The sequence below is a fragment of the Columba livia genome, chromosome 8 (assembly GCF_036013475.1).
Source record: "Columba livia isolate bColLiv1 breed racing homer chromosome 8, bColLiv1.pat.W.v2, whole genome shotgun sequence".
NCBI lineage: Eukaryota > Metazoa > Chordata > Aves > Columbiformes > Columbidae > Columba > Columba livia.
The window spans coordinates 23,848,860-23,871,366 of record NC_088609.1 but is presented as its reverse complement, the minus strand read 5'-3'; the positions used below and the strand labels follow the sequence as shown (position 1 = coordinate 23,871,366).

Here is a 22,507-nt window from a genome sequence, read left to right as displayed (position 1 = left end):
CCCTAGTAAGTTTACAGTTGTTTTAATTGGTTTTGTTAATTCAGTTGTTACTTGTGTGAATTTTTGTCACATTAATTTTCAATGTGTGTAGCTGAATACCTGTTTAGAGTAACATACCAAATGCACAGATTCACACAGACCTGTTGAACACAGTTGGCATTTCTTGTTTCCAACATCTAGTTTTCAGCTTTCCCAGGACATTCTACCTCCTCCTTGCAGAGTGGTTTGGCCAAGACTTCTAATTGCATGAGTCAGATGTTCTTCCTTTTCCACAGCCTCCCACTTTTATATCAATCTTTTCCAGATTCATGGAGCTGAGAAATATAAAGTACTTGAGAGCCAAGTGATGGGGTGAAAGATACTGAATTTAAAAACTAATACTATTTTAATCTTTGAAAACAAACTGGCTATTCTGTGAATTGAAAGTTTGCAACTACCGAAAAGCAAATACCAGGTATTTTTTTTATACCAAGGGATTTTCTTTCTGTAAAAGATTACTTTTAATTTAAGAAACTTTCCAGTCATCTTCTTGGCATAGATTTTTAAGCCACAGATGAGACATTTAATTAATTTTTCTATTCCCTAACACACAAAATTCCAGTCTAAAAAGCCACAAAAAAGTAACTCTAATGATTGCCTCGCATCAAACAGACAGACATGAGGGGCCAGCAGTGAAGCCAGCTGAATATGTTTCTTTTCCCACACTGGTAAAAGGAAAAACTTAATGACAGACAAATTATTATAGTAGAATGTGTTTCCACCAATATGTGCAGTAAGTGTCTGGTTAAAAGAAAGCTGAGCAAAGCCATTTGATTCCTCCTTCTATTAGCTCTAGGGCCAGCACTTCAGCTTGTTATTTTCTTAGAAACCCAGCTTCACTGAGTTTTCTTAACCATTGTTAACCACAATTGTGAGTAGGTAGACCCAGTCAATACCAGGAATGTGCTGATTGACTGCAGCTTTATTGCAAACAGAAACCAGATAAGTAATGAGGAGATAGTGCACTAGTAGAAACTATTTTGAAAAATGAGGGTTTTGGCATCCAATTAGAGTTGTTTTTTTTTTTCAACTTATTAAAATACGTCATCCAAATACAGACTTGGAAATAGGTAGGTGGACTGATAAAAAAAAAAATGGGCTGGCTTCTGACCTGTTATGCTTGTGTCTGTTCTGATGAACCTTCATTAACTTTTACCAATATTTTTCCATCCAAGTAGTCTACAATAAGTTTTTTCTTAGCATCTGAGTTTTGCATCAGCACAATTTCTTTTTCTTGTCCTGTCTACTTCTGACCTACCACAGTGGTTACTGCTGAGAAAAACAAACAAACAAACAAACAGAAATTGGTTTCTCAGAGTGTGTGGGAAACACTGTACTGTAATAAGAATATGAGAAGACAGGCAGCTCTGTATACTGGATGTAGAGTCTTTCCTGTGTTTATAAGCTACCGAGTCTTGATATTTCTTAATTTTTCTTGTTACTTGATTTGCTACTACTTTGAAATTTATTTCACCACTTTTTGAATAATATCAAAGGATTTACACATGTACGTTAAATTAATGAAAATTAATAAAGACTGCAATTTAATGGCTGCAGAGCACTGATGTTTTATGATCATGTGCAGAAGTAAAGTAAGAAACAGTGTTTGTATGGTAGTGGAGGAACTCTTAAAGTTCTTCATCGAGAAACTGAAAAAGCAATAGCTAGCAGTGGAGAGCATGACACTGCCTCAGGAAGCCAAACCCCACCAACAGGCTAATGACAATCATCTGTCTCAGCTGGAAATGTGCTGGAAATGAACAGAGACAGATGGTTTCTCAAGTCAAATGCATGGCTGAAATCTTTCCAAACTCAAAGGAACTTTGCTCTCAATGTCTGTTCCTGTATACCCAGAACTCTGCCAGAGGCCTCCCACTCCAGCAGTGTTCCAAGACTCTACAGGAAGACATTAAATATTGAATTTCTGGTTCTTCCAGAGTATTTGGAAATAATAAATTTGGAAACAAAATCTATTGAAAATGTTGCAAAGTTTTTATAAAGAAAGATCTCCTCTTTCTATGTATTAATTTGGAAACATGTATGAAGCAACCTTTGATACTCTCTTTGTATTTAGTCTACCCTTTATGCTGCCAAATGAAATATGAGTCCCAAGAACAAGCAAACTAAGAGTTTGTGTTCTTCCAGATATCTACATTGTTTAGGACAGGTTTTGTAACCTGTGTTTCTGGTAAGGCCCTTCTCCGTGAAACATAAATTAATGGAACAGTATAGCAGCCTGGTTGTCATCGGATATTGATGCAAAGTATTATGGGATGTACAGTGGCAGACTTGGGCTGAGCATGCATAACTATGTCCATGTCTAGCTTACCCACGCTACTAATAGGGCTGTCTAACCGTGTAGAAGGCGCACAAGTGGTCTGTTTCCAATGCTAGCAAAATCACCCAGAGCCCATATGTGAGCACAGACTTGTTTTCAGAGCATCCGCATACACAGTTTTATTATAAACAGACACTTATGTTTAAAACATTGTATAAGCAGAGCTATCAAAGTGTAGGCTGAACATGTGCATAAATGTTTATACCTACCAGATGTCACTTCAGGAGAAGTCAATATAATTCCTACCAATAAAGCCTATACAAAATGCTGATGAAAACAGATTCATGCCTTCAAAGTCAACAGGACTAAGATTCCTCAGAATTAATTTCCCAGTTGAGGGTTCTCTGAATACATAACATTTGCATTAGCAAAAAAGTGCTGTCTGATTCCGCATGTCACAATACTGCATAAAGACAGACATCCTGTAAGCAATCAGGCTCCAGAATGTCTAGCGTATAGACAGCCTCAAACAGTACCTTAAATAATGCTCAGAAATGAACAAAAACAATAAATGTCAGGTATTCTTTATGGTTTGCATCATCAGGCAAACAGACAAACATCTTGTGCTATCATGACTAAACCACATAGCTTAAACATTATTTAGTAACTTAGAAAAAAGTGCATGGAAAAATTGCAATCTCAATATTAAGAGGTCATGACTGTGCGAAATGTCTGTCTGTATTTCTAGTGTTATTGGCCAAACTGACTGCATGGTAGCTGCTCTCTCATTTAGTGTTTTGTGGCTTATTCTTTGCATATTCTGGGCACTGAATAGTTATGCATGATATTATTTGCTAATCACAAATATTCTTCCTGTGTTAAGCTTAAAATCGCTTGTGTGAGTGATCCAAACCAGATTTTGATCAAGTTCCCAAAGACAAAAAGCTTGTTCATCACAATATGGTTTTAGTTATATGATCTCATACCAAATTTGCGTATGCTACAAGATGGGATTAAACAGTCTTCTAAACGAGAGGCTTATGAGTTCTGACCAGCATCAATGCCAAAAGCATTGAAATTCCTTAAGAAATACTGTGATGATGTTATTTCTATCACAAATAAAAGCAAATACGACTGTCAGAAATGCTTTGGGGAGGATAATCACTTTTAATGATGCCACCATCACAATTTTGGGATCTTGGTAGGTTCAAAGAGTTTAAAGATGCAGTTAAATGCCTACTGTGCCTTTAAAACTAAACCTAAGTTTTCATTTTTGAGCTCTCCCTACCTCTGGGCCCAAACTAATTATCTTTAAGTAGTTCAGAACTGTTACGATTACTGATCTTGTTCTATAAAGTACTACTTCGTTGTGGTAGTGTATAGTAGGCAATGATGAGACATAACAGTATTTAGTATTCTTTCCATTCTACCAGACTCACTAACAAGGACATCTGTTTGTTTGTTCTTATATTTCAAGGTCATTTGGAGAAAGCAAAACAAAGTAATGATACTAACATATAAATATATATATATATATGGGGGGTTTTGTTCGGTTGGTTGGTTTTTTTGTGTGTTTTTTTTTTTGTGTTTGTATTTGGTTTTGGTGTGTGTGTGTGTGTTGTTTTTTTTTTTAATCTAAGAAGCACTATAAAAGGAAGGTGGAGGTCTAGTTGATACTGTCTTTCATTCTCCGATGAGGAAACTCGGTGACGGAGATTTAACTGCCTTGGCCAAAGCCACCCGCAAACTTTACCTGTCAGTTCTGCTGACAGCTATGGAGCGTTTATTCATATTTAGAAAGATATATATCTTTATATTTGCTGCAAGGATAGGACATATTTTTTTCAATATTTACTCTGCCCAAAGGTAGTTGTGAGGGCCATGGTATTTTCTCACAGTTTGTACAATGAATGTCCCATGAAATAATAATAATATTTGATTGACTGTAGTGACACATCAAAGGAAGACGCATAAAGTAATGTACATAATAAGCAAAGTTTCTAGGTCAGTGGAGAGAAGCCTTCGGCAATGGGATTGAAATCAACAAATATAAACTGATGTAGAGATTAGATGAAGTTTCTCTCAAATACATTCCATGTGTGTAAGAGACAGTGGCTAAAGGTTATACGACTTCAAAAGATACTCAATTAAAATAGAAAAGTGTATTCTCTTGTTGTAACAGATTTCACTGCAGGTTTCACTGCAGTTTCTGATAAACGTTAGAGAATTAATTTCATATTTTTATATGCCCACCTCTAAGGTGTTTAGAGGCTAAGTACTCAATAACATGCTATCATAGGTTCCACGTCTCATCTTTCCTGACACCTTCAATCATGGAAATGTTTAACCAGCAAAAGAAATAAGACCTGGATGATAACCTGCATGTACAGATTCTTATTGTTACACTAAGATCTGTTTCTGAGGTAAACAAACTTTCACCTCTCTGTTCTAGCGTCCTAAAGATGACTGTTGTAGTCATGTCAATAACAAACCTGTGTAAATAGGTGTTTAAAACCCCAGCTTTCACTTCACTCTGCTCTATCAACTTTGATAGGAATTTAGGGCTCACAAAGAATGCAGAATTAAAACGTGGTAAGCTTTTAGTAAGGTAGATAGAAAACAGTTCCTTCCTTTTGCTTTCACTGTTATTTTTCTGTATTGGGTTTTCTTTTCCATGACACAAAATTAATTATTCTGGTGCTTATTTCTGACTTGTTACCAGTAGGCATTAAACTCTAAAACGTATCTGTAGTGCAGGTTGGTTGTACAATTTTTTATGCTTAAGATATTAAGTTTTGATTATAGGACGTGAACAATAGCATTCAGAAATACAGTATTTTGTCAGGTATATAGCAGTATGTATATGTATTGCTGTATACATAGGCATGTAAAATACATATGCATGTGTGTAAATATATATGTACATGCATAGTTAGCACAACACAGGAAAAAAAAAAGCTCAGTTTCAAATTATACTTCCTCTTTCTAAAGCAAGAGTACTGCTCAGTGCTAAGGAATGTAACAGTGTCCTATTCATAACAATTTATGACACAGCGTTTAGTATAACCATACAGAGACATAACAAGCAAAATGACTGGAAAATATTTGTATACTTATTAAGTGCCAATAAAGATGATAAAAAGCACGACTGCCACAGACATTATGCAACATGGAGTACTGAGATCTTCTGTTTCTAAAGGATGTGGTCTGAAGGAATAGCAAAACGTTTGCAAGAGTTAGAGCAGATTTTTTTAAGGGATAGCATTACTCAGCAAGTTTCATACATAGGAGTTCTTTGGGGATTTTAGATGTGCAGTTTTAGCTGTCTACAGGGAGTGTATCTTCATGTTGCTTTTTTAAACTGGGAAAAGGACAGATTTTGGGAAAAAAAAAGGCAAAATAACAATAACAGCAACAATAATGATACCATGAACTATTGCACTTCTTAAGTTTAAAATAATTTAGAAATGTGATTTGTTCCATGGCAGAGCAGATATTAAAGGTAACCCTTCTGCTGGAAAAGGGGAAAAGGAGAGAATGGCAAACAGAGTTCAAACAGCTTTGCCACAGAGAAAAATACAGTATCAGACTATAGTCTCTTGCCTTGTACAGTGGTGCACTCAAGACAGTTTTTGGCCTCTCAGAAATGTTGTTGCTTTTTGATAGAAATTGATTCTGTGATTTGAGTTAAGACATCCACCCATTTTCTTCCAAGCGTTTCTAGGTGTTATCATGGGACAGAGCATGTTGCCACTTGCTCTATGTCATTTCTTTCTTTCTCCTTCTTCTTTATCACTGTCTGGGCACCAAGCCATTTTAACATTTCATATCCTCTCGGCTGTGCTGCTCTTTATTCTCACTGCAGCCTGGTCCCCAAACCTGTGCCTGTTTTCTGACCAAGCTCATCAGCATCTGCTGGGCATGGCAGCCCTCCCCTGATAGCCTGAGCACCAGCATGTGCCCATGCTCCAGAAGCCCTGCCAGGGACTATCTTCTCTGAAGCCCTGCCAGGGACTTGCTATATTTCTGGCCCATCCTAGTGGCCCTCCTCAGCCCCAAGCCCCATTGCTCTGTGCCTGCCCCACATCTGAAGAGATGCCATGAGCTGCACCTCCTCATTATGCTCAGAGTTCATTCTCATGGTCCTCCCTTGCCCTAGGTCTCACGCCTTCATGCCTGCCTTGCCTCTGGAACCCTGCCCTGCTATCTGCCTTCTCACCACGCCTGGTTCTCATCATCCTCCCAGCCTCTAAGCTGTAATCCACCATGTCTGCTCTGTGTCCAAAACAGCACTGGGGCAACAGTTCCTCAGTGCTGCCCTGCCTGTCCTACCACCTCTCTCAGCCCAGGGCCCTGAAGCTCTGTGCTTCATCCCGGCTGGCACCACACCTCCTCCCAGCACTCCAGACTCTGCGTCTCCTGTCTTTTCCCTCTCCACAAACTTTGAGCTCATTCTCACTGTCCTTTGTCATGACTGCTTGGTGGCATATATCAAATTGAAAGCAGACACTGCCTACACCTCACTAATTTGTGGTTTAGTCTTTTCAGATGAACACTGTGCTTATGCTTTACTAGGTGAAGTAATCTAAATGTTGATCTGCCAGATAGACATGAAGTGACTACAGGACAAGATTTCAAGTAACACGACTCGCAGATGGCTCCCAGTAGGGCAGGTCTCTGCACTGACCTGTTGTGACTCACTGTTTACCTTCTGTGGCTGATTTCACATGATTAAGTATTTTCTATATTGTACTCTTTATGGCCTGACCTTCTTACCCTTAGACTGAGTCCACTGATAGCTGTGGTTATCATTACTCCTAAACCACAAGAACTCTTAAGCTACAAGAAATTTGTCTCTCTGGATTTTTTCTTGTCACGGTGGCATTAAGTAAATTCTACATATTTCAACCTTGTTTTCTATCTTTTTTTTTTTTTTTTCCTGTCTGCTTAAGTAAATGGAAGTGTGAAGTCCTTCATAGTTTCAGATTGACATAATAACCAAGAGAGTTCTTGAATAGTATCTAAGCACATACATTTTTGGATCATTTCTATTTCAGAAGAAAACAAGAACGTCTTTATTTCTGGCAATAGAGTCCCTGACCTTGACATACATCATAAACCCAAACACAATATCTTTTCATCTTGTCGTGACATGTCTCTGTGTTACTTTAAATCACTAATGAAGGCTGTCAAATCAATTTTTAGGGTCTGAAATGCAGTTCCACTAGTGTCTGGATCCTTCCTAATAAACAGTTAGAGTCTTAAATGAAAATCCACAGTTTCTTCAATCTCCGAGACTCATTTGGTATAGAGGAGTTTCAGTTAAGTTTCGGACTGCACACATTTGAGAGAGAGTAAACAGCATTTTTATTTTATGGAAATATTTCCAGAGTGAAAACTTCAATTTTACTTACAGTATTTCATTAATGCATTGAGAACATTTTTATATTAACAGAAGCATTTTATGAATGTTTAACTCCTAACATACATTCTCTGCAGTTGTATTAAAACAAAGCACAGAAATGTCAACTCACCCAGTAATGTAACAATCAGAATGGGGAATGCCATCATTAAAACACATATTATGTTTCCCTCACAAGTGAAATATTGACAGTCTTCAGAGTTCTGAAAAAAATAAGTGCCAGAATGCCAAAATACTGTATTATTTGTATATCTTCAGTCAGTAAAAAGCACGTTGAAATATTCATGAATCAAAACATTTAATATCCATTTGCTTACATTTCAAGTTGATTCAGACTGAAACAGTATTCCCTTCAGTGTCTTCAGGGTGATGGAGTTCAAGGAGTTTCACATCCCCTTTCTTTGCATTACCTAGTAAAAATGTATTTCTTAAAAATGCATCACACAAGTATGTCAAAGAGGATCATAATTCACAAGGTTCACAAGTTGCAGCCTGCAGATAGTAGCTCTGGCTCTGCCACCAGGGATGAATTTGGCAGTGTGTCTTCTGCAGCATCTGCAGTGAACCAAGTAATGTCAGGACTGGCTTACAAAAGTGCCTTGTTAAGTTGGAAAGATGTTTTTGTCCTTGCTGGAGAAATACAACTTTTCGGAGGCCAGCATTACTTACATAAGATTCCTCAAGCTTCACTTCCCATCTGAGACATCTTCTATGTCTGATTAAGTTAATCTAGGCAATGACTCAATTTTATTATGACTTCTTAAGGACTACATGCATAACCTAATATAAACATTTCGTATTTACTGCTAATCATCATCCATCAAGTCATGATTTTTCCAGAGGAATAAACACTTCCATTAAACTGAACACGGCTGCACCCTGTATAGTGTAAACGAAGGAGAGTTAATGACATCTCTGGTTTCCAGTTTTATGGTTTTACTTAGTTTTGTTTTAATTTTTAGTCATGGACTGGGAAGACTGTTTGGAGCAGCTGTTTCCTAAAGAATATACTTCAGAGATGATTGTTAGGTAAATATTGTTGTTGTGTTTAAACACTTTGAGGATACTATATAGCTCCTTACTGCATTATTTACAGTCTTTCAGCCCAATTCACTTTAGACATTTTTATACTGTTTCATAAATTAGCCAACAACTAACTGGCAGAGGGTGTAAGATGATTACTGACAATTCTGGGAATGGAATAACATCATATCAATGAGTAGTAAAATGGGAAAGAAAAAGATTACTAGGGTAATTCTGGGGACCACAAATAATCTGCAAGTTAATGACAGAACGATATTCTGACTATTGAAGAGGTACCCTGGGAAAGTGCCAAAACCCTGATCAGATCACTTCAGTCAAAACAGGTCCAGGCTCAACTGTAGAGAAAGTGCTGGCTTTCTGGTGAAGAAGGAAGGGACTATTTCAACAATTAAAATTTTTGCTTCTGTGATTTTTATGACATCGCTGATACCAGATGTGGACCCTGTATATGTCTGTCTTAACAATACAGGGTTTGCTCCTGCCTGTTCATTTTGGCATCCTCTTAGAGCCTTAGAGCAGAAAAAGTAGCATGGTAAATTTGCTTTACACAGTTCATGCAATGTATCTTCAGTTAGAGTATCCAAGGTTACCAGACTTCAGACTAGACCCTACGTTTTCAAAGCACTATGGCTTGGGAGAGATGGAACATGAGGAATAGTTATCTGCATCTTTCCAGAGGGGCAAAGTCAAGCCCTGGAATATATTCTGGGCTCCCTTCTCTGTCTCAGAAGGACCCTTGCAGCAGGGAAAACATTCATTTTTGTACTGTGCCCCATCATTGCATGGACGAGTGTAAAGTTTAGTCTAAATTGCTGTTTGCAGCCTTTTCTGGTACGGCGACTGCTTGACTTCATTGAGGAAAAGCCATTATATAATCCACTATTATTTGGTATTTCAAGGCAAGATTTAAAAGTAAAGTACTTATTGTTTGGGTAAGCACAACGTTATTGCTTTGCAGCAACTGTCCTACACATACTAATGAAAAATACAGAGGATATAAACATAATGTGACTTTTGGGCCTGTGTGAGCTGCGGGCAGTCTATGTTTGCTAGGAAACACTGATACAACTCTGCCAACTGTGTGCACTGCTGTGCATGTGTGCAGTGGATGGAGAAATAATATTTTTGCAGTTATTTTGCATACTACCTTCTGATGTCCTGCTGACATCCTGATGTCCTGCAGTGTTCCTGAGTAACAGGATGATTACTGCCAGCCAAGAGTTTGACCTGAAGCATAGGCATACACACAAGGTTTATTTTTGTTAGACTTTACTGAGTGTATGTGTCCGTGTCATCTCTTATTACAGCTGTTTTCAGTCGGTTGTAACTCTTGTAAAAATTCCAGCTGGACAGTTCCAGAGACATTTTCTGTCTTTCCAACAGGCTGTAACAACAGGGCTACCCCAATTTAGACCACCTGCATCGTGCAAGCAATGTCTGATGGGGCTGTGATTATGGATGAGTCAGTCTCTATCACCCGTTTTTCCTTTATCCACTTTTCATTTGTTTTCTCTCTCCCAAACTAGGTGTAACAGGCTAAAAAATATGAAGTAAAACACAAAAGGAGTATATTAGCAACAGACAAACCAGTCCTGCATATTCTGTCTTCTGTCCTCCTTATATGGCTCCCTTTCAGCAGAATGAATCAAAGTAGTGCATTTGCCCATCTCTCATTGTGCCTGACCCACTAATTTCTATGAGTCAATGCACAGACAGGTAGTTTTGCGTTGTCTGCTCATTGGTCCACTGTCTGCTTATATATCCATATATACTGCTGTTTCAGACGTTCATATTCATACTGAAGGTATACAAGATTGTGACCTAACAATTGACTTTTCAGTTTGGAATACAATGCAAGGTGAACATGGCCATGTAGTGTGTACCTCTGGTTACCAACTGGTTTGCTACACTGAGATTCAGGAATGCCCTGAAACGATAAGTATCTGGCCACCTGTATCCTCATGCTAGCATTACTTTAAGGTTAAATGTATGGTCACAGCATGCTTGTAAACAGGCATATATACCTCTGGAAAAGATGCCAGCAAGCAGGTAGGCCTGAGTCAAAACAGGTTAGGTATCAATGATTAGTTTTAATATAGTTTTAACTATCAGTTATTTAACTATAGTTTTTAACTATTAGTATGGTTTTATTTTTCAGGCTCTGATATTACTTTGTCATCAATGTTTCAACACAGATAATTCAGACAATTACCGCCTCAGTTTTACTAACAATATGCAATATATTGACAATTATACACTAATTGGTGTTGCTACCCATATATCAATCATATTTTTAAAAAGCATGGGGCAAATAACATCTATGCTTTTTATTATCAGCAAGTTGAGTATATAAATTAATCAGTTTACCTTGTTCATGGTTCCATCTGTTTTACATGCAAGAACACTTGAACATTTAAACTTACCAGTGTGGAATATGTATTATGAAACTGCCTGTTCAGTATTTGTTCCATAAAAGTTTTCAGACTCTTATTGTCAGAAACAAACAGTAACACATACTTTTGTTCAGCCAGCCACAGTCAAACAGACAACGTGTTTAGAACCGATCGTAACAAAGTAAAAAAAGGGAAAAAAAAAAAAAAAGATTGAATAAAACAACATAAAAAATAATTGTCACTGGCTTAAGAAAAGGCTTAATCAGTCAAATAATTGTTCAATCAGCTTCATTTCAGCAGGAGGATTTCTATACCGTAACTACTGCTACAGATAGTATCTCAGAAGCTATTATTATATGGCCTGTACTCTGAGAGCACCAAAGATTGGACAACATTGGTAAACAATAGTATGCCTAACTCAAAGTGCCTGAATTAATATGCACAAACCCCAGAAAACTGGGACAGTCTGACAAAGGTGTTTCCATACCTGAAGAGGTTCAGGCATGAGATGTGACAGCTACAGCATAAATTCACTGAGACATCGGGAAGGACAGCAAATACTGGTAAACAGTGCATCTTCTTCCACATCCTACTTTCCTCCTAAAGGGGAGCAATAACAGATGAGAATCTCATTGAATGCCTGCTTTTGGTTTTGTCCCCAAACCTTACTGTTCTTTTGTTTAATATTTACGATCTTTCAGAATGTTTCTGAGTAGACAGACAGGATTTGGTCTATTTCTGTATTTTGCCATTGAAATAATGACTAGAAGTGAGAGTCATGAGATTTTGGAATTTGTTCTGTCTGTATTATAAGAACAAAGACAAAATAGCAAAAGATTGTCTAAGAAAGTTTGCTGTCTATGCTCAGAATGCCTATTTCCTCGCTGATGACCCAAGTGCTTAGTATCATTGTCCTAAGGCACCTCACTCCTCTCTCTCTCCCTCTCCTTAACTTCTCTGTTGCAGAAACTTTTGCTTCTGACCTTGGAGCTTTTGAGACATCAGTTGTGTTTTCTATATCCCACCAAATTTTCTGTATTACACCTAGCATTGTTTGCCACATGCAATATATTAATTGACTCTAAAGAAGAATAGACAACTGCATGAAAAATAAAACTTCAGTCAGTATTAAAAAGCTACTTCACCAATTACTAGAGGGAAGGAAGTGAGATTTGCACATGAGGATTTCTAAACTGTAAAAACTTGCAACAAACATGAGTATGAGCAATAAGGAGCTTCCTTCCAGTTATCAAAATTACAGATACTTCCAGAAATCGGAAGTGTTCTAAAGTACTAAAGTACTGGCATTGTTTTCTTATGGAAAAGCCTGCAAGGCAAGCTACAACATTAAAGACACGACTAGTGGCTTGATTTACAAATATATTAACAGAAGACCTTTAAAAATAAGGTACAGAGAAACACACTGCCTCGTCCACACTGGCAGTTTACCATATTTGGAAAATAAGTGTCTTTTAAACAGAGACTTTAGGACATTCCACAGTAACAAGAACTGAAACATGAAGCACAGCTTGTTAAGATGCATAAATAACCTTGCAGCTACTTGCCACAGCTCTGCTAAGGTGCCATCTAACAGGATACATCCATGATATGCATTGTAAAATAATAGCTGAAATTCTATTTACTTTGGATCCCAGCATTTGTTTCATAACCCTCTTAGAAGAAAAGTGGTAAGTAACGCAGATCACACATACTAAAATTCTCTGGTTCAAAGCATAAGATACACATACAATATATACTTCTCTGGGACCGTGTCTTAGTGAGAGCAGAAATGGTCTTGTTCTGTGGAGAGATGGCATACAAAACTACTGGTTTTATTAACGATTTTCAAAAAAATCCAAGGAAATTTGGCTCCAGCTGTGACTGCCAGTGATATGAATGTTGAAGCTTCTTGCAGATAGCTGATTCCCAGGGGAAACATATTGCAGTTTAATGTTTTTATTTAGATTACATTATCTAAAATAAACATATTTGGATTTGATACCTATTTTTCTAGTACAAAATTGCATATTTGAATTGTTTTTTTAACAAATCAGCTGGAAATAAGAAAACTGATGTATACTGCCCACTGTTTTTAGAACTTCAGCAATCTTGTTATGTGACTAGTATCAAAGTTATAACTTATATGCAATATACATATTTTTCTCCTTACATCAAGTATGCTCTATAGCAGAACATAATCAGATTAATGTAATGAAGAAAGCTGTTCATGGCAAAGATAGTTAGCTTTTTATAAATAGATCTGAGGGTGCTTTATGACAGTAGATGAACACAGCTGCTCCCAGTGTACCAAGGAAGAGGCAGGTCTGAGTAATGAAGAGGTGAAGATACTTCCTTAACAGTGAGTGAGACACAGAAGAAGGGAGAAGCCTTCTAAAGGACAGATCTCTACATATAACCCAAATCATATGCAAATTTTCCCTATAAGAATGAGCAAGCAGATTACTACAAACAATTGTATGGGATACACTATGAGTGCAAGTTGCTGGTACGTCCTGGTGTGCTTCAAAACACTCTGCTTGCAGCAATAGCACGTAGACCACTACCTGACCTACGGGTTTCTATGGGTTCAAAGAAAAGCCAGAAACAGGGTAGAATCACCTCTTGCCTCTGACTCTCCTAGAGCAGTTACATACACAAAACAGAATCAAATTTAAAATCTTTTTGTTACGGCATGTTATTTATTTTCTGAGCCAAGTGTTGACAGAAAGCTGGATTACTATTAGCTACATAATTGACTATTTAAATACAGAAATTTGTAGAGTAAAGTTCACAGGTCAACAGGGTGAAGCATAGTAAACGTATGAATAAGAGTTTGCACAATTAGCCCATAGATGTTAGTTTTGTCTTATTCCTATGAATACACTTTACTGGTAGACAGGAAGGACCATGGGAATTCCCAGACATATGTACAACCTTTGAGTGTTATACACTCTACTAGTTAGTGTTATCAGCAACATCATGTTGTGCAAACATGTTACGTGAACAGGAAATTATTATATTGCCATTGTTCAGGCTACTTCAAATTTTAGTCACTAGAAAGAGGGTTAACATCCTCTTTTCAAAATTTCTTTCCATTGTTAAACATGCAATGATTGCTACAAAATGTTGTTTCCCCAAATAGCTGCTCAAAGAAGATATTTTTACCTTCCATCAAGTGTTTTTGAATCATACGTTACCTAATAGTTTACTCCACTGGGAAAAACGTAGCTTTTGTAGAAACATCTGGTAGAATGATAATTCTTTATTATTGCATGAATATTATCAAAGTACAGTAGATATCCCATAATGTTACTGATAAAGTGACAGACTAGGAATAGTTGTTTTGGTTTTTAATCACAACAGATGAGTAACGCTCCTTGGTTTATGTGCAATGATTACAATAAACCAACACTGCAACACTATCTAGACATTGATGTACGTTTTTCTTTACACAGGTCTCAATGTCTACTGCAAAAGTAGTACGATATCTAATTTTACCACTACCACAAAAACATTTTACAAAGTAACATTGCTTATAAGCTGCATTAGAATTCCGCAAGAAGTGTTACAAGCAGAATGATGAGTTGTTATTAAAGAAGCACTGTTATTACTTGAAAAGAAATCTCAGAAGAATGCAATTGTTTAATCTTAGAAAAGGAACAAAATTAACTTTAGTGACAGTACTACAAAGTCAGTGAATATTGATCTTACTGCTGTTGTAGGAAAACTGTTTCTTTTTTAAATTATCAATGGAAACATTAAAGTGAAGCAATTAAAATTTTTATGAAACTATATATTGATACCTGAAGTACTGGGAGACAAATTGATGGAGCCCCGAAACAGAGTAGTGCTGGCCTATGACATGGAGCTGTGAGGCTTCTGGTTTTAGAATCTAGCTGCTCTGACTAGCTGAACTTCATGCCTATGTGCAGGATAAGTTCTTATGAGAGAGTTTGATATATAATGTGTAACAATATTCTAGATCACTTTGGATAACAGGGAAAATTAAAATGTCGTGGAATAGACTTCAGATTTCAGGACTCCTCTCTCTGAAATGGTAGTATATCATGTTGAATCCCAGGTATTCTTAATAGAGTTGGAATTATTTCTCTAGCTATTCAACACTTAATTAGGGTTTACAGAACTGGACCACTGTTCTTAGCAAATATTTCAGCTGTTGACCCTTGTCCTATAAATAGCTGTGCCTATAAGGATGACTACAGAAGTCCTATGAGTTAGAGCTACTCATCTGAGAGAGTTTCTCATATGTGGCCTTGGTGCTGAATCAGTATAACTTTAATGAAGATGAATAAGCTGTATACATAACTCATACCATCACATATTCTGTAATGCTGCCACTGACTGCTGTTTCCGCAGCTGCATTCTGTTCACTGTTTATTTTCTTCTCATGAGTAATTAAGGTGAAGCTTTAATCGAGCAGGTAATTTATGAGAAGTCTCTGTGAAAACATGAAGGTAAACCAAAGGTAGTATAAAGAATAGGCCGGATGAATAACAGACATCTTGAAGGCTATTATCTGACTCAACACGACTAACCACATACAGATTTTTTAAATTTGCTGTTCAAACATCAGTGTTGATAGAGCAGGTTCTTGATTCTTTGGCAGGAGAGCCTATTGGCAGTAAGGAAATAGATAGTCACCTTTCCTCCCACTATTAGCAGGCCGACAAAAGCAGGATGCCCAGTGTTCTCTTTTCAAGCAATGAAGATGCCATGTCTTTTAGTCTTTTTAATGTGCACTGCAGTGGAGCTTTATTGTACATGAAAAACCTTATCCTGGAACTCCAGACTAAAGTAATGATTATTCTCATTTACAGGAATAGCGGTAATAGGCCTCATTGTGCAGTGAATACAACGAAGTCTACAACTAACCTAACAGCTTGCATAGATTCCCTGCTGACAACCTGTGGTGTGGTTGGGAGCATTAGGTTTGAATAGACTAGATAGTGTAACGTCTTCTCTATATAAAAACTGTGTTATTTGCAAGAAGACAAAAAAAAAAAAAAAAAGGAAAATATATGCTGCCGTCTAAGCCTCACTATACAGTAACAGTTTTTGTTTTAGAAAGACAACTATAAAATACAGATGGAATTGTACATGCTTTTAAACCTCTGTACAATTAAAATCTAGACACAATAGATCTATTAAATTAGTCTCAAGTGTTTGATAGAGGAACCACTGAAAAGCAGTTCAGCCCCTGAGAAGATACTGTAAACAGAGTGATGCTCTATCTATGGGCTTGCTCTATGGAGCTCCTAACCCTTCTGCTCTCGGCAAAGATCAAAATTGCCCGAGAGTGACATCGTGTGGGGAATCTGCGGCAGCGGCAGCTCCCGGTGCAGACGCGGCACTTCTAGAAGGGCCTCACGTCGAGCCTGCAGTCCAGCCTGTCTGTCTGGATTCGACATGATGAGTCTTTGTTGGTAAACATTCAGTACCTGAATCCATTAATACAAATTGTCCTTACAAGAACTAAACTATCAATGAAAGATCTTGTGCTGCCACAGATGACTTCCCTCTAGCCCTTGTAATGAATCTGTTACTTATCTCAGTGTTGGTAAGAACCACACTGCCCAAGTCTCCACTCAGTTAATGAAACCTCTCATCCTTTTCATTCAAAACTAGACCTGACTGCATAGGTCACAGATTTCTATAGACTCCATGTGGTTCAGTCTGACACAGTGTGCTAGCTGCCTGTATGATTTGGGCCTATCCTAGGTTATCCAGTTTCCTTTGCTGCCATCAAGAATGCCTTCCATCCTTCTTTCCATTCACATAATTTACAGAACAAGACACCCTTCTCCAATCTTACAAATCCATTTCCTTCACTTTTCAGTTTCTCTGAAACTCAAGCAATTCCCTTCCCTGGTGTGGTTTTGTTTGGGGTTTTTTTTGTGGTTTTTTTTTGGTGTTTTTTTTGTTTGTTGGTTTGGTTTTGGCTTTTTTTTTTTTTGTTTTGAAGAGCAATACAATTACTTCTTTGTTCTCTGCATTGATGCATTCAGATGTATTGGCATGTCTACTCTTGGGACTGGAGAGGGGCATTAACAGGTCTGAACAACACAAGTAGTTCCAATTCAAGCTCCTTAGTCTTGCTACTCATACCATTTACCAGTCAGAACACTGAGTTAAGTACATTGTCATTCTGAGATTCCACAAAGCTGCAGCTCTAGTGCTATTTCTTGTCTGGGTTGGTATATGAAATACCACATAATCCTGAAACACTGATCCTCTTGCTCTGTTCTAAAACCTTGAAATGAGTCAGCTCTAAAGTTTATTATCAGATTCAGCTCGGCAAACACATTGAAAACAAATTTTCTAGGGTCAGATTGTACTCTAGCTTGCATATTGACAGGGATGAAAGGGCTTTTTGTGCAGATCTCTGCTTGTTTGTGTGAAAAGTAGAACAAATTAACTTTGTGGCATTATACTCCTTGAATTATTCATATAGTTGGTAACTCACAGGAGGGGTGGTCACTAGCAGTAGTAATCTAAAGCTACATAGCTGGGCTATAAGATGTGTATACTCTATTCTTCTAGATCCCTGGATAATCTACTCAATAATCAATATTTTGAAATAAAAGCAGAGCTCCTCAATGTATTGCTGATACCTAGAAAATGGTGGGACCGATGTTCATTGGAAGCTGGAAATAAGTGGCTTATTAATTGTTTGTTAACTTGTTAAATTCAAGTGACTTTTAACACTGAGAAGTGGAACATCTCAAAAATCATCAGATTACTAGGAAAAAATATTGTTTATTTTATCTTTTGTGCATTTTCACTATTATGTGTATAACAGAGTAGTTAACTTTCCAGCTGTAAATGTATTATCAGGTAGGATTTTCTAGATGAGCAAACAGAAAAGCTAACATGGAGTGTTATAAAGACACTAACTCAAGTCATCAGAAGGACTGGATTCCCTAGGTACATAGGACAGGCCTCTGCCAGCTGATCCAGTAGAGTAACTGACAGTATTGGCAGGCTGATCAGAAACTCGGTAGGGTGATTTCAATTGTTAGTCAGGCCTGAGTGTGACACGGCACTTTCAAGTCAGCATTGTGGATGTTTGCTGACAGCAGGGGAAAGGCGATACTCAAGCTGTGAAATGGAGTGGTAGCAGACCCAGATTCCTTTGCTCATTCCCCATAGTCTTAATCTTTTGGTACCTTCAGGACTTGCACTATTGCTTGTTTAATCCGCACATAGCTTTCATGCTTCCCTGATCTACCTTCTTCCCTGGCCAGTTACGTACCTCCCTATACCAATCTTAATCTCCCTTAGCTTTCAGGTTCCTTCTTTGACCATTGTCCCTGGCCACCATCAGGACAATCCCTGAGGCACAGGCAAAACAGCGATAAGTCTGTGGCAGGCCAGAAGCATGTTTCAGGGTAGTCCAAACAGTCTCAGGCAGCTCAGGAGTACACCATTCAGACACTGTCTTCAGATTCCCTAGCTATGAAGCTCATCAAGTTGATTGAGCATACACTGTGATCTATCAAAGTGATGTGGGCAAATGTGAAGTTTCTCAGATACGACAAAAGGCAGAAATCACTTCTTTCTCCTTGTCCATTAAAAATCTCTGATCCAAATAATGTATAAGAATTTCTTTACTACTACCCCAAAAAGGATACCATAACGTCTGCTTCTCTAATTTCATTCTTCGAAATGACTGAATAATTTGTGCTGAAGATGTCCAAAAATCTTCAATGCTGTCATGAGAAATTTCAGACTGAATGCTTCAACCAAGGTAAGGTCATAAACACCGGGTTTTACAGTAGAAATTGTCAAAGAACCTGACAAGCAGCTTGAACATAATAAGTGGCATCATGTTCAGTCTCTGGGTGTTTCAGAATATTCCAAGTAACATAGCTACATATGGAGAATAGCAGATACTTGCTAAGCTACTGTACGCCAGCAAGATCATTTAAGAGTAATTAGACAAAATTAGACAGAAACTGCTTGCTTTTAGGTTGACTTTCTCAGTTGCTGTGCTGTGTCCTGCTATTAAAGTAATTGGTCTCTGTTCCTTTTCTGAATCAGAAGGGGATACAGATAGGGATAGTCATCTTGCTTAACCAGTCTAGCAAGGAACTGTCACGCTTTCATTTAAGACTGTCGGCTCCCAACCCACATTCCTGGCCCAGTTTTAACCAGGTGAGAAAGTTGACCATGGCAGCACCAGGATTCACTCTCTGTGAATAAACAACATATAAGAAACAGTAAGAACCCTGTGATTAAAGCAGAGGCTTGGAGTCAGGAAGCTTGAGTTTACATCTGATTTTCTTCTGTACATTCTGGGTCACATTGTGAAAAACAAAGAAACTAGAGAAAAATGTCCATGAGTTTTCACTGTTGCAGTATTTCTGTTACTGATGTTGATAAACATGCCTGAAGATGGGCAACATGTGAAAAAAGCTCTTAAATACTACAAGTAGTCTTGAAAATGTCAGCATTAATCTTCGTTCCTGTGGTTTCCCCACCACATCACACCAAGCAGGTTGAATGTTTACTGTCTTAATTCACAATTAAGTCACTGTGAGTTCCTGGGAACTCCAGGGTTTTAAATATTTTTTGGCCTTTATAAGAAATATTACATACTTGAGAGAGCAGTGAAGACTCATAAGGAAATACGGACCCTCATGAAACTAATCTCACAGAATAGTGGCTGTAGTTGGATAGAAGTCTTAGAAAGTCAGCATTTAGACCAGGGGATTGCAACCAAAAGCTCCTCACCAGAGAGACAGGGCAGAAGCCAGCGTATATGTCTCTGGCTAAGTCATTAGAGCTCTCAAAAAAACAAACAGTTCTGTGACCCAGTACACTTTTTCTGGAACTATTTTTTTTATCTCATTCCCATTTTAGGTTAAGCTGGATCAACCCTACAAAATGTCGTATTCTAAAACTCCCAACTTCTCACTGAGTGCTTGAACTACTCAGCTGCAGAACCAGGCTCCTTCCCAGGAAGGTGCTAAGACAAAGTTTAAAATAAATCTTGGCAATTTGGGCACTTGCAGAACTGGACAAATAACAAGCAGGAGTCTGCATGTTACATTTTGGATGTGGATGTTTAAATCTCGTATCTGATCCGAGACTTGGTTGCTGGTGTTTTCTTCAACTCTAACATGGATGTCCTCATGCGTGAATACTGGGTAACCTATAAGCCCCACCAACCAGAAATGGTGGTGTAACTCTAAACAAGGAGCAGAGCACCACCTAGTGACGAACGATAAAATTACTCATCTGTCACTAAATAAATGTTTTATTCGGTCATGTCTGAAATTCAGGAAAAAAACTTACAATTAAAATATTTTATTTACATTTTTAAAAATACCATTTTAATCCTGAGTTATTTGCTATCAAGTATAAGGAAGCTTTTCTTAGGCTACGTGAATTATGATTGATATTCTTGAGTAAAAGCAGGCCTTTCTGCCGATTCCAGTGTTTTTCCATAACCTTCAGTTGCTTGGAATCCAGATTTTAATAAAAAATATTTATTCTTCTTGATGTTTTCCTATAGTCACAGTAAGAACGTAACACAAAGGCGAATAATGTAAAAAGGGCCAGATCAGCAAGGAAAGCTAATATTAGCATGTGATGACAGCAAGACAACAAATTCTAATAGCCTTCGTCAATGACATTGTTATTTTAGAATTATTTTTCTTGGTAAGAAAATGAGGTTACTTTTCGTGTCTAGGTTCAAAGTTATTAATAATTTTGATTATTTTTCTTGATATAATCAAAATACTGAAGAACTTCTCTTATAAAAATGTTTCACATGAAATTTCACATTTATATTTAAAGGGAAGAGTGACGTTTTCACATATTTTTAAAGTGCAATAGTGCAAAGTGAAGGAAGAGTTATTTTTTTCTATTTAGGTTCTATAGACAGAAAACTACTTTAGCAGCATGTATTAAATTTTAGAATTTTATTCTAATTTGCACACAAATGATGAAAACTCTACAAATGGATGAATAATGAGCATTAAAGGGCACAATGCTGATACACACAGGAACTGTGAGTTGGCTGGAAACTAAATGGTTTCTCAGAACCACTTCTTGGAGGGGGGGGGTGGTGGTGGTGTAAATTTAAATCAGAATTGTATCAATCCCTGTTAAATCAGTTTAAAGGTCAATTTCAGAAACATAGCACTAGTTAACTTTTTTGAAAATATATTTATTTCCAGTTAGTTTAGAAGCACTCTGAAATGCTCTGGAGCAGAGATTTGTTTGTTTGTTTGTTTTAATCTCAGTTTTTGATATTAGCAATTTACTTCCATCTATGTTAGTTTGTCACCAGAGTCTCGTTCTGCATTTTCACTTCGAAACTGGAATAAGTTATTTTTTTCCAAGGAAAACCAGCCTAATGCTCTGTCTTCTGTACAAGATGGACCAACTCTCAAACGGCTTTCCGAAACAGCTTCAATTAAATCCAATTTTATGGCAGTTGCAGGTGGTGTATTACTTCTTAATAACAAGGGCATTTTTTCCATTGACTGTCAGGAAGGGAACAAAGACATACTTTTAATATCTTTTCAGTTTGTAATATTAATTTTCTCTAGGATACTGAGCTGAACCTGGTGAACATATAAAAAGACAACAGGGAAAACACTGAGAAAACAGGTTATTAAAATGGCTAATAATTTCTGAATCCAATTCAGTAGAGTTATTCCTGTGCATGCAAAATTCATACAGATAGTGATGAGAGGTAATTATGGTTTAACATCACATGAGTGTAAAGTAACCATGCAAACAACAAACAAACAAAAGCCTAAAAGGAGCTATGACTTAATGTATATTGATAATGCAGCCAGAATAGCTAAACAGGTATCAGTATCAGCTGGCTTCACACAATGCAACAGCCCACTTTTTGTACTGGCAATAACAAATCTACAGCTGTTGCCATAACTAAACTAATTAACGGTGAAAAAAGAAACCTCCCACCGTGGCCGGCGCACATTTGTGAACTTGGGGCTGTGGACGAGGGGCAGGGTTACCTACTCCCTCTCTCTGCCGAGCCCCCCCCGGAAAGGAAGGGCCCCGTCCGCTGAGCAGCCCCGCGGCGTCTCCCGTGCCCCAGGGCCGCCAGCCGCGCTGCTGGGGGCAGCTGTGCCCGAGCGCTGCGTGTCCCAGCCGAAGCCACCCGCCCGGCTCTCTGGGGAGATTAATTGTACCGGTGTAGGGCAAGCGAGCTTCGCCGCACACCCGCAGAGCGGCCGCCGTCCCCTGGCCCGGCGGCGAGAGAAATGCCGTTTACTCCTGCAAAGGCAGCTGCCCAGCGGGACAGCGGCCCGCCCGCCGTGCGGCTCCGGG

The 22,507-nt window shown here is 38.0% G+C and overlaps 1 protein-coding gene across 11 annotated transcripts in view; it reads left to right on the top strand.

The window, feature by feature from the left end:
* The window catches only part of SLC44A3 (solute carrier family 44 member 3), an 85,464-nt gene that overhangs the window by 22,070 nt on the left and 40,887 nt on the right, over positions 1–22,507 (top strand). For 4 of the 11 annotated variants that reach the window (XR_010474078.1, XM_065071102.1, XM_065071096.1 and 1 more), the window contains 2 exons: positions 18,887–18,944; positions 21,484–21,647. The exons of 4 other annotated variants lie outside the window; for them this stretch is intronic. Coding sequence is in view for 5 of the 7 variants with exons in the window: in XM_065071102.1 (XP_064927174.1) it covers positions 18,887–18,944; positions 21,484–21,647 (222 nt within the window). In the remaining 2 variants the exon portion in view is untranslated. Of the gene's footprint in view, positions 1–18,886; positions 18,945–21,483; positions 21,648–22,507 lie in introns of those variants that run through there. 3 more of the 11 variants (XM_065071095.1, XM_065071097.1, XM_065071100.1) reach the window with 3 other exon arrangements.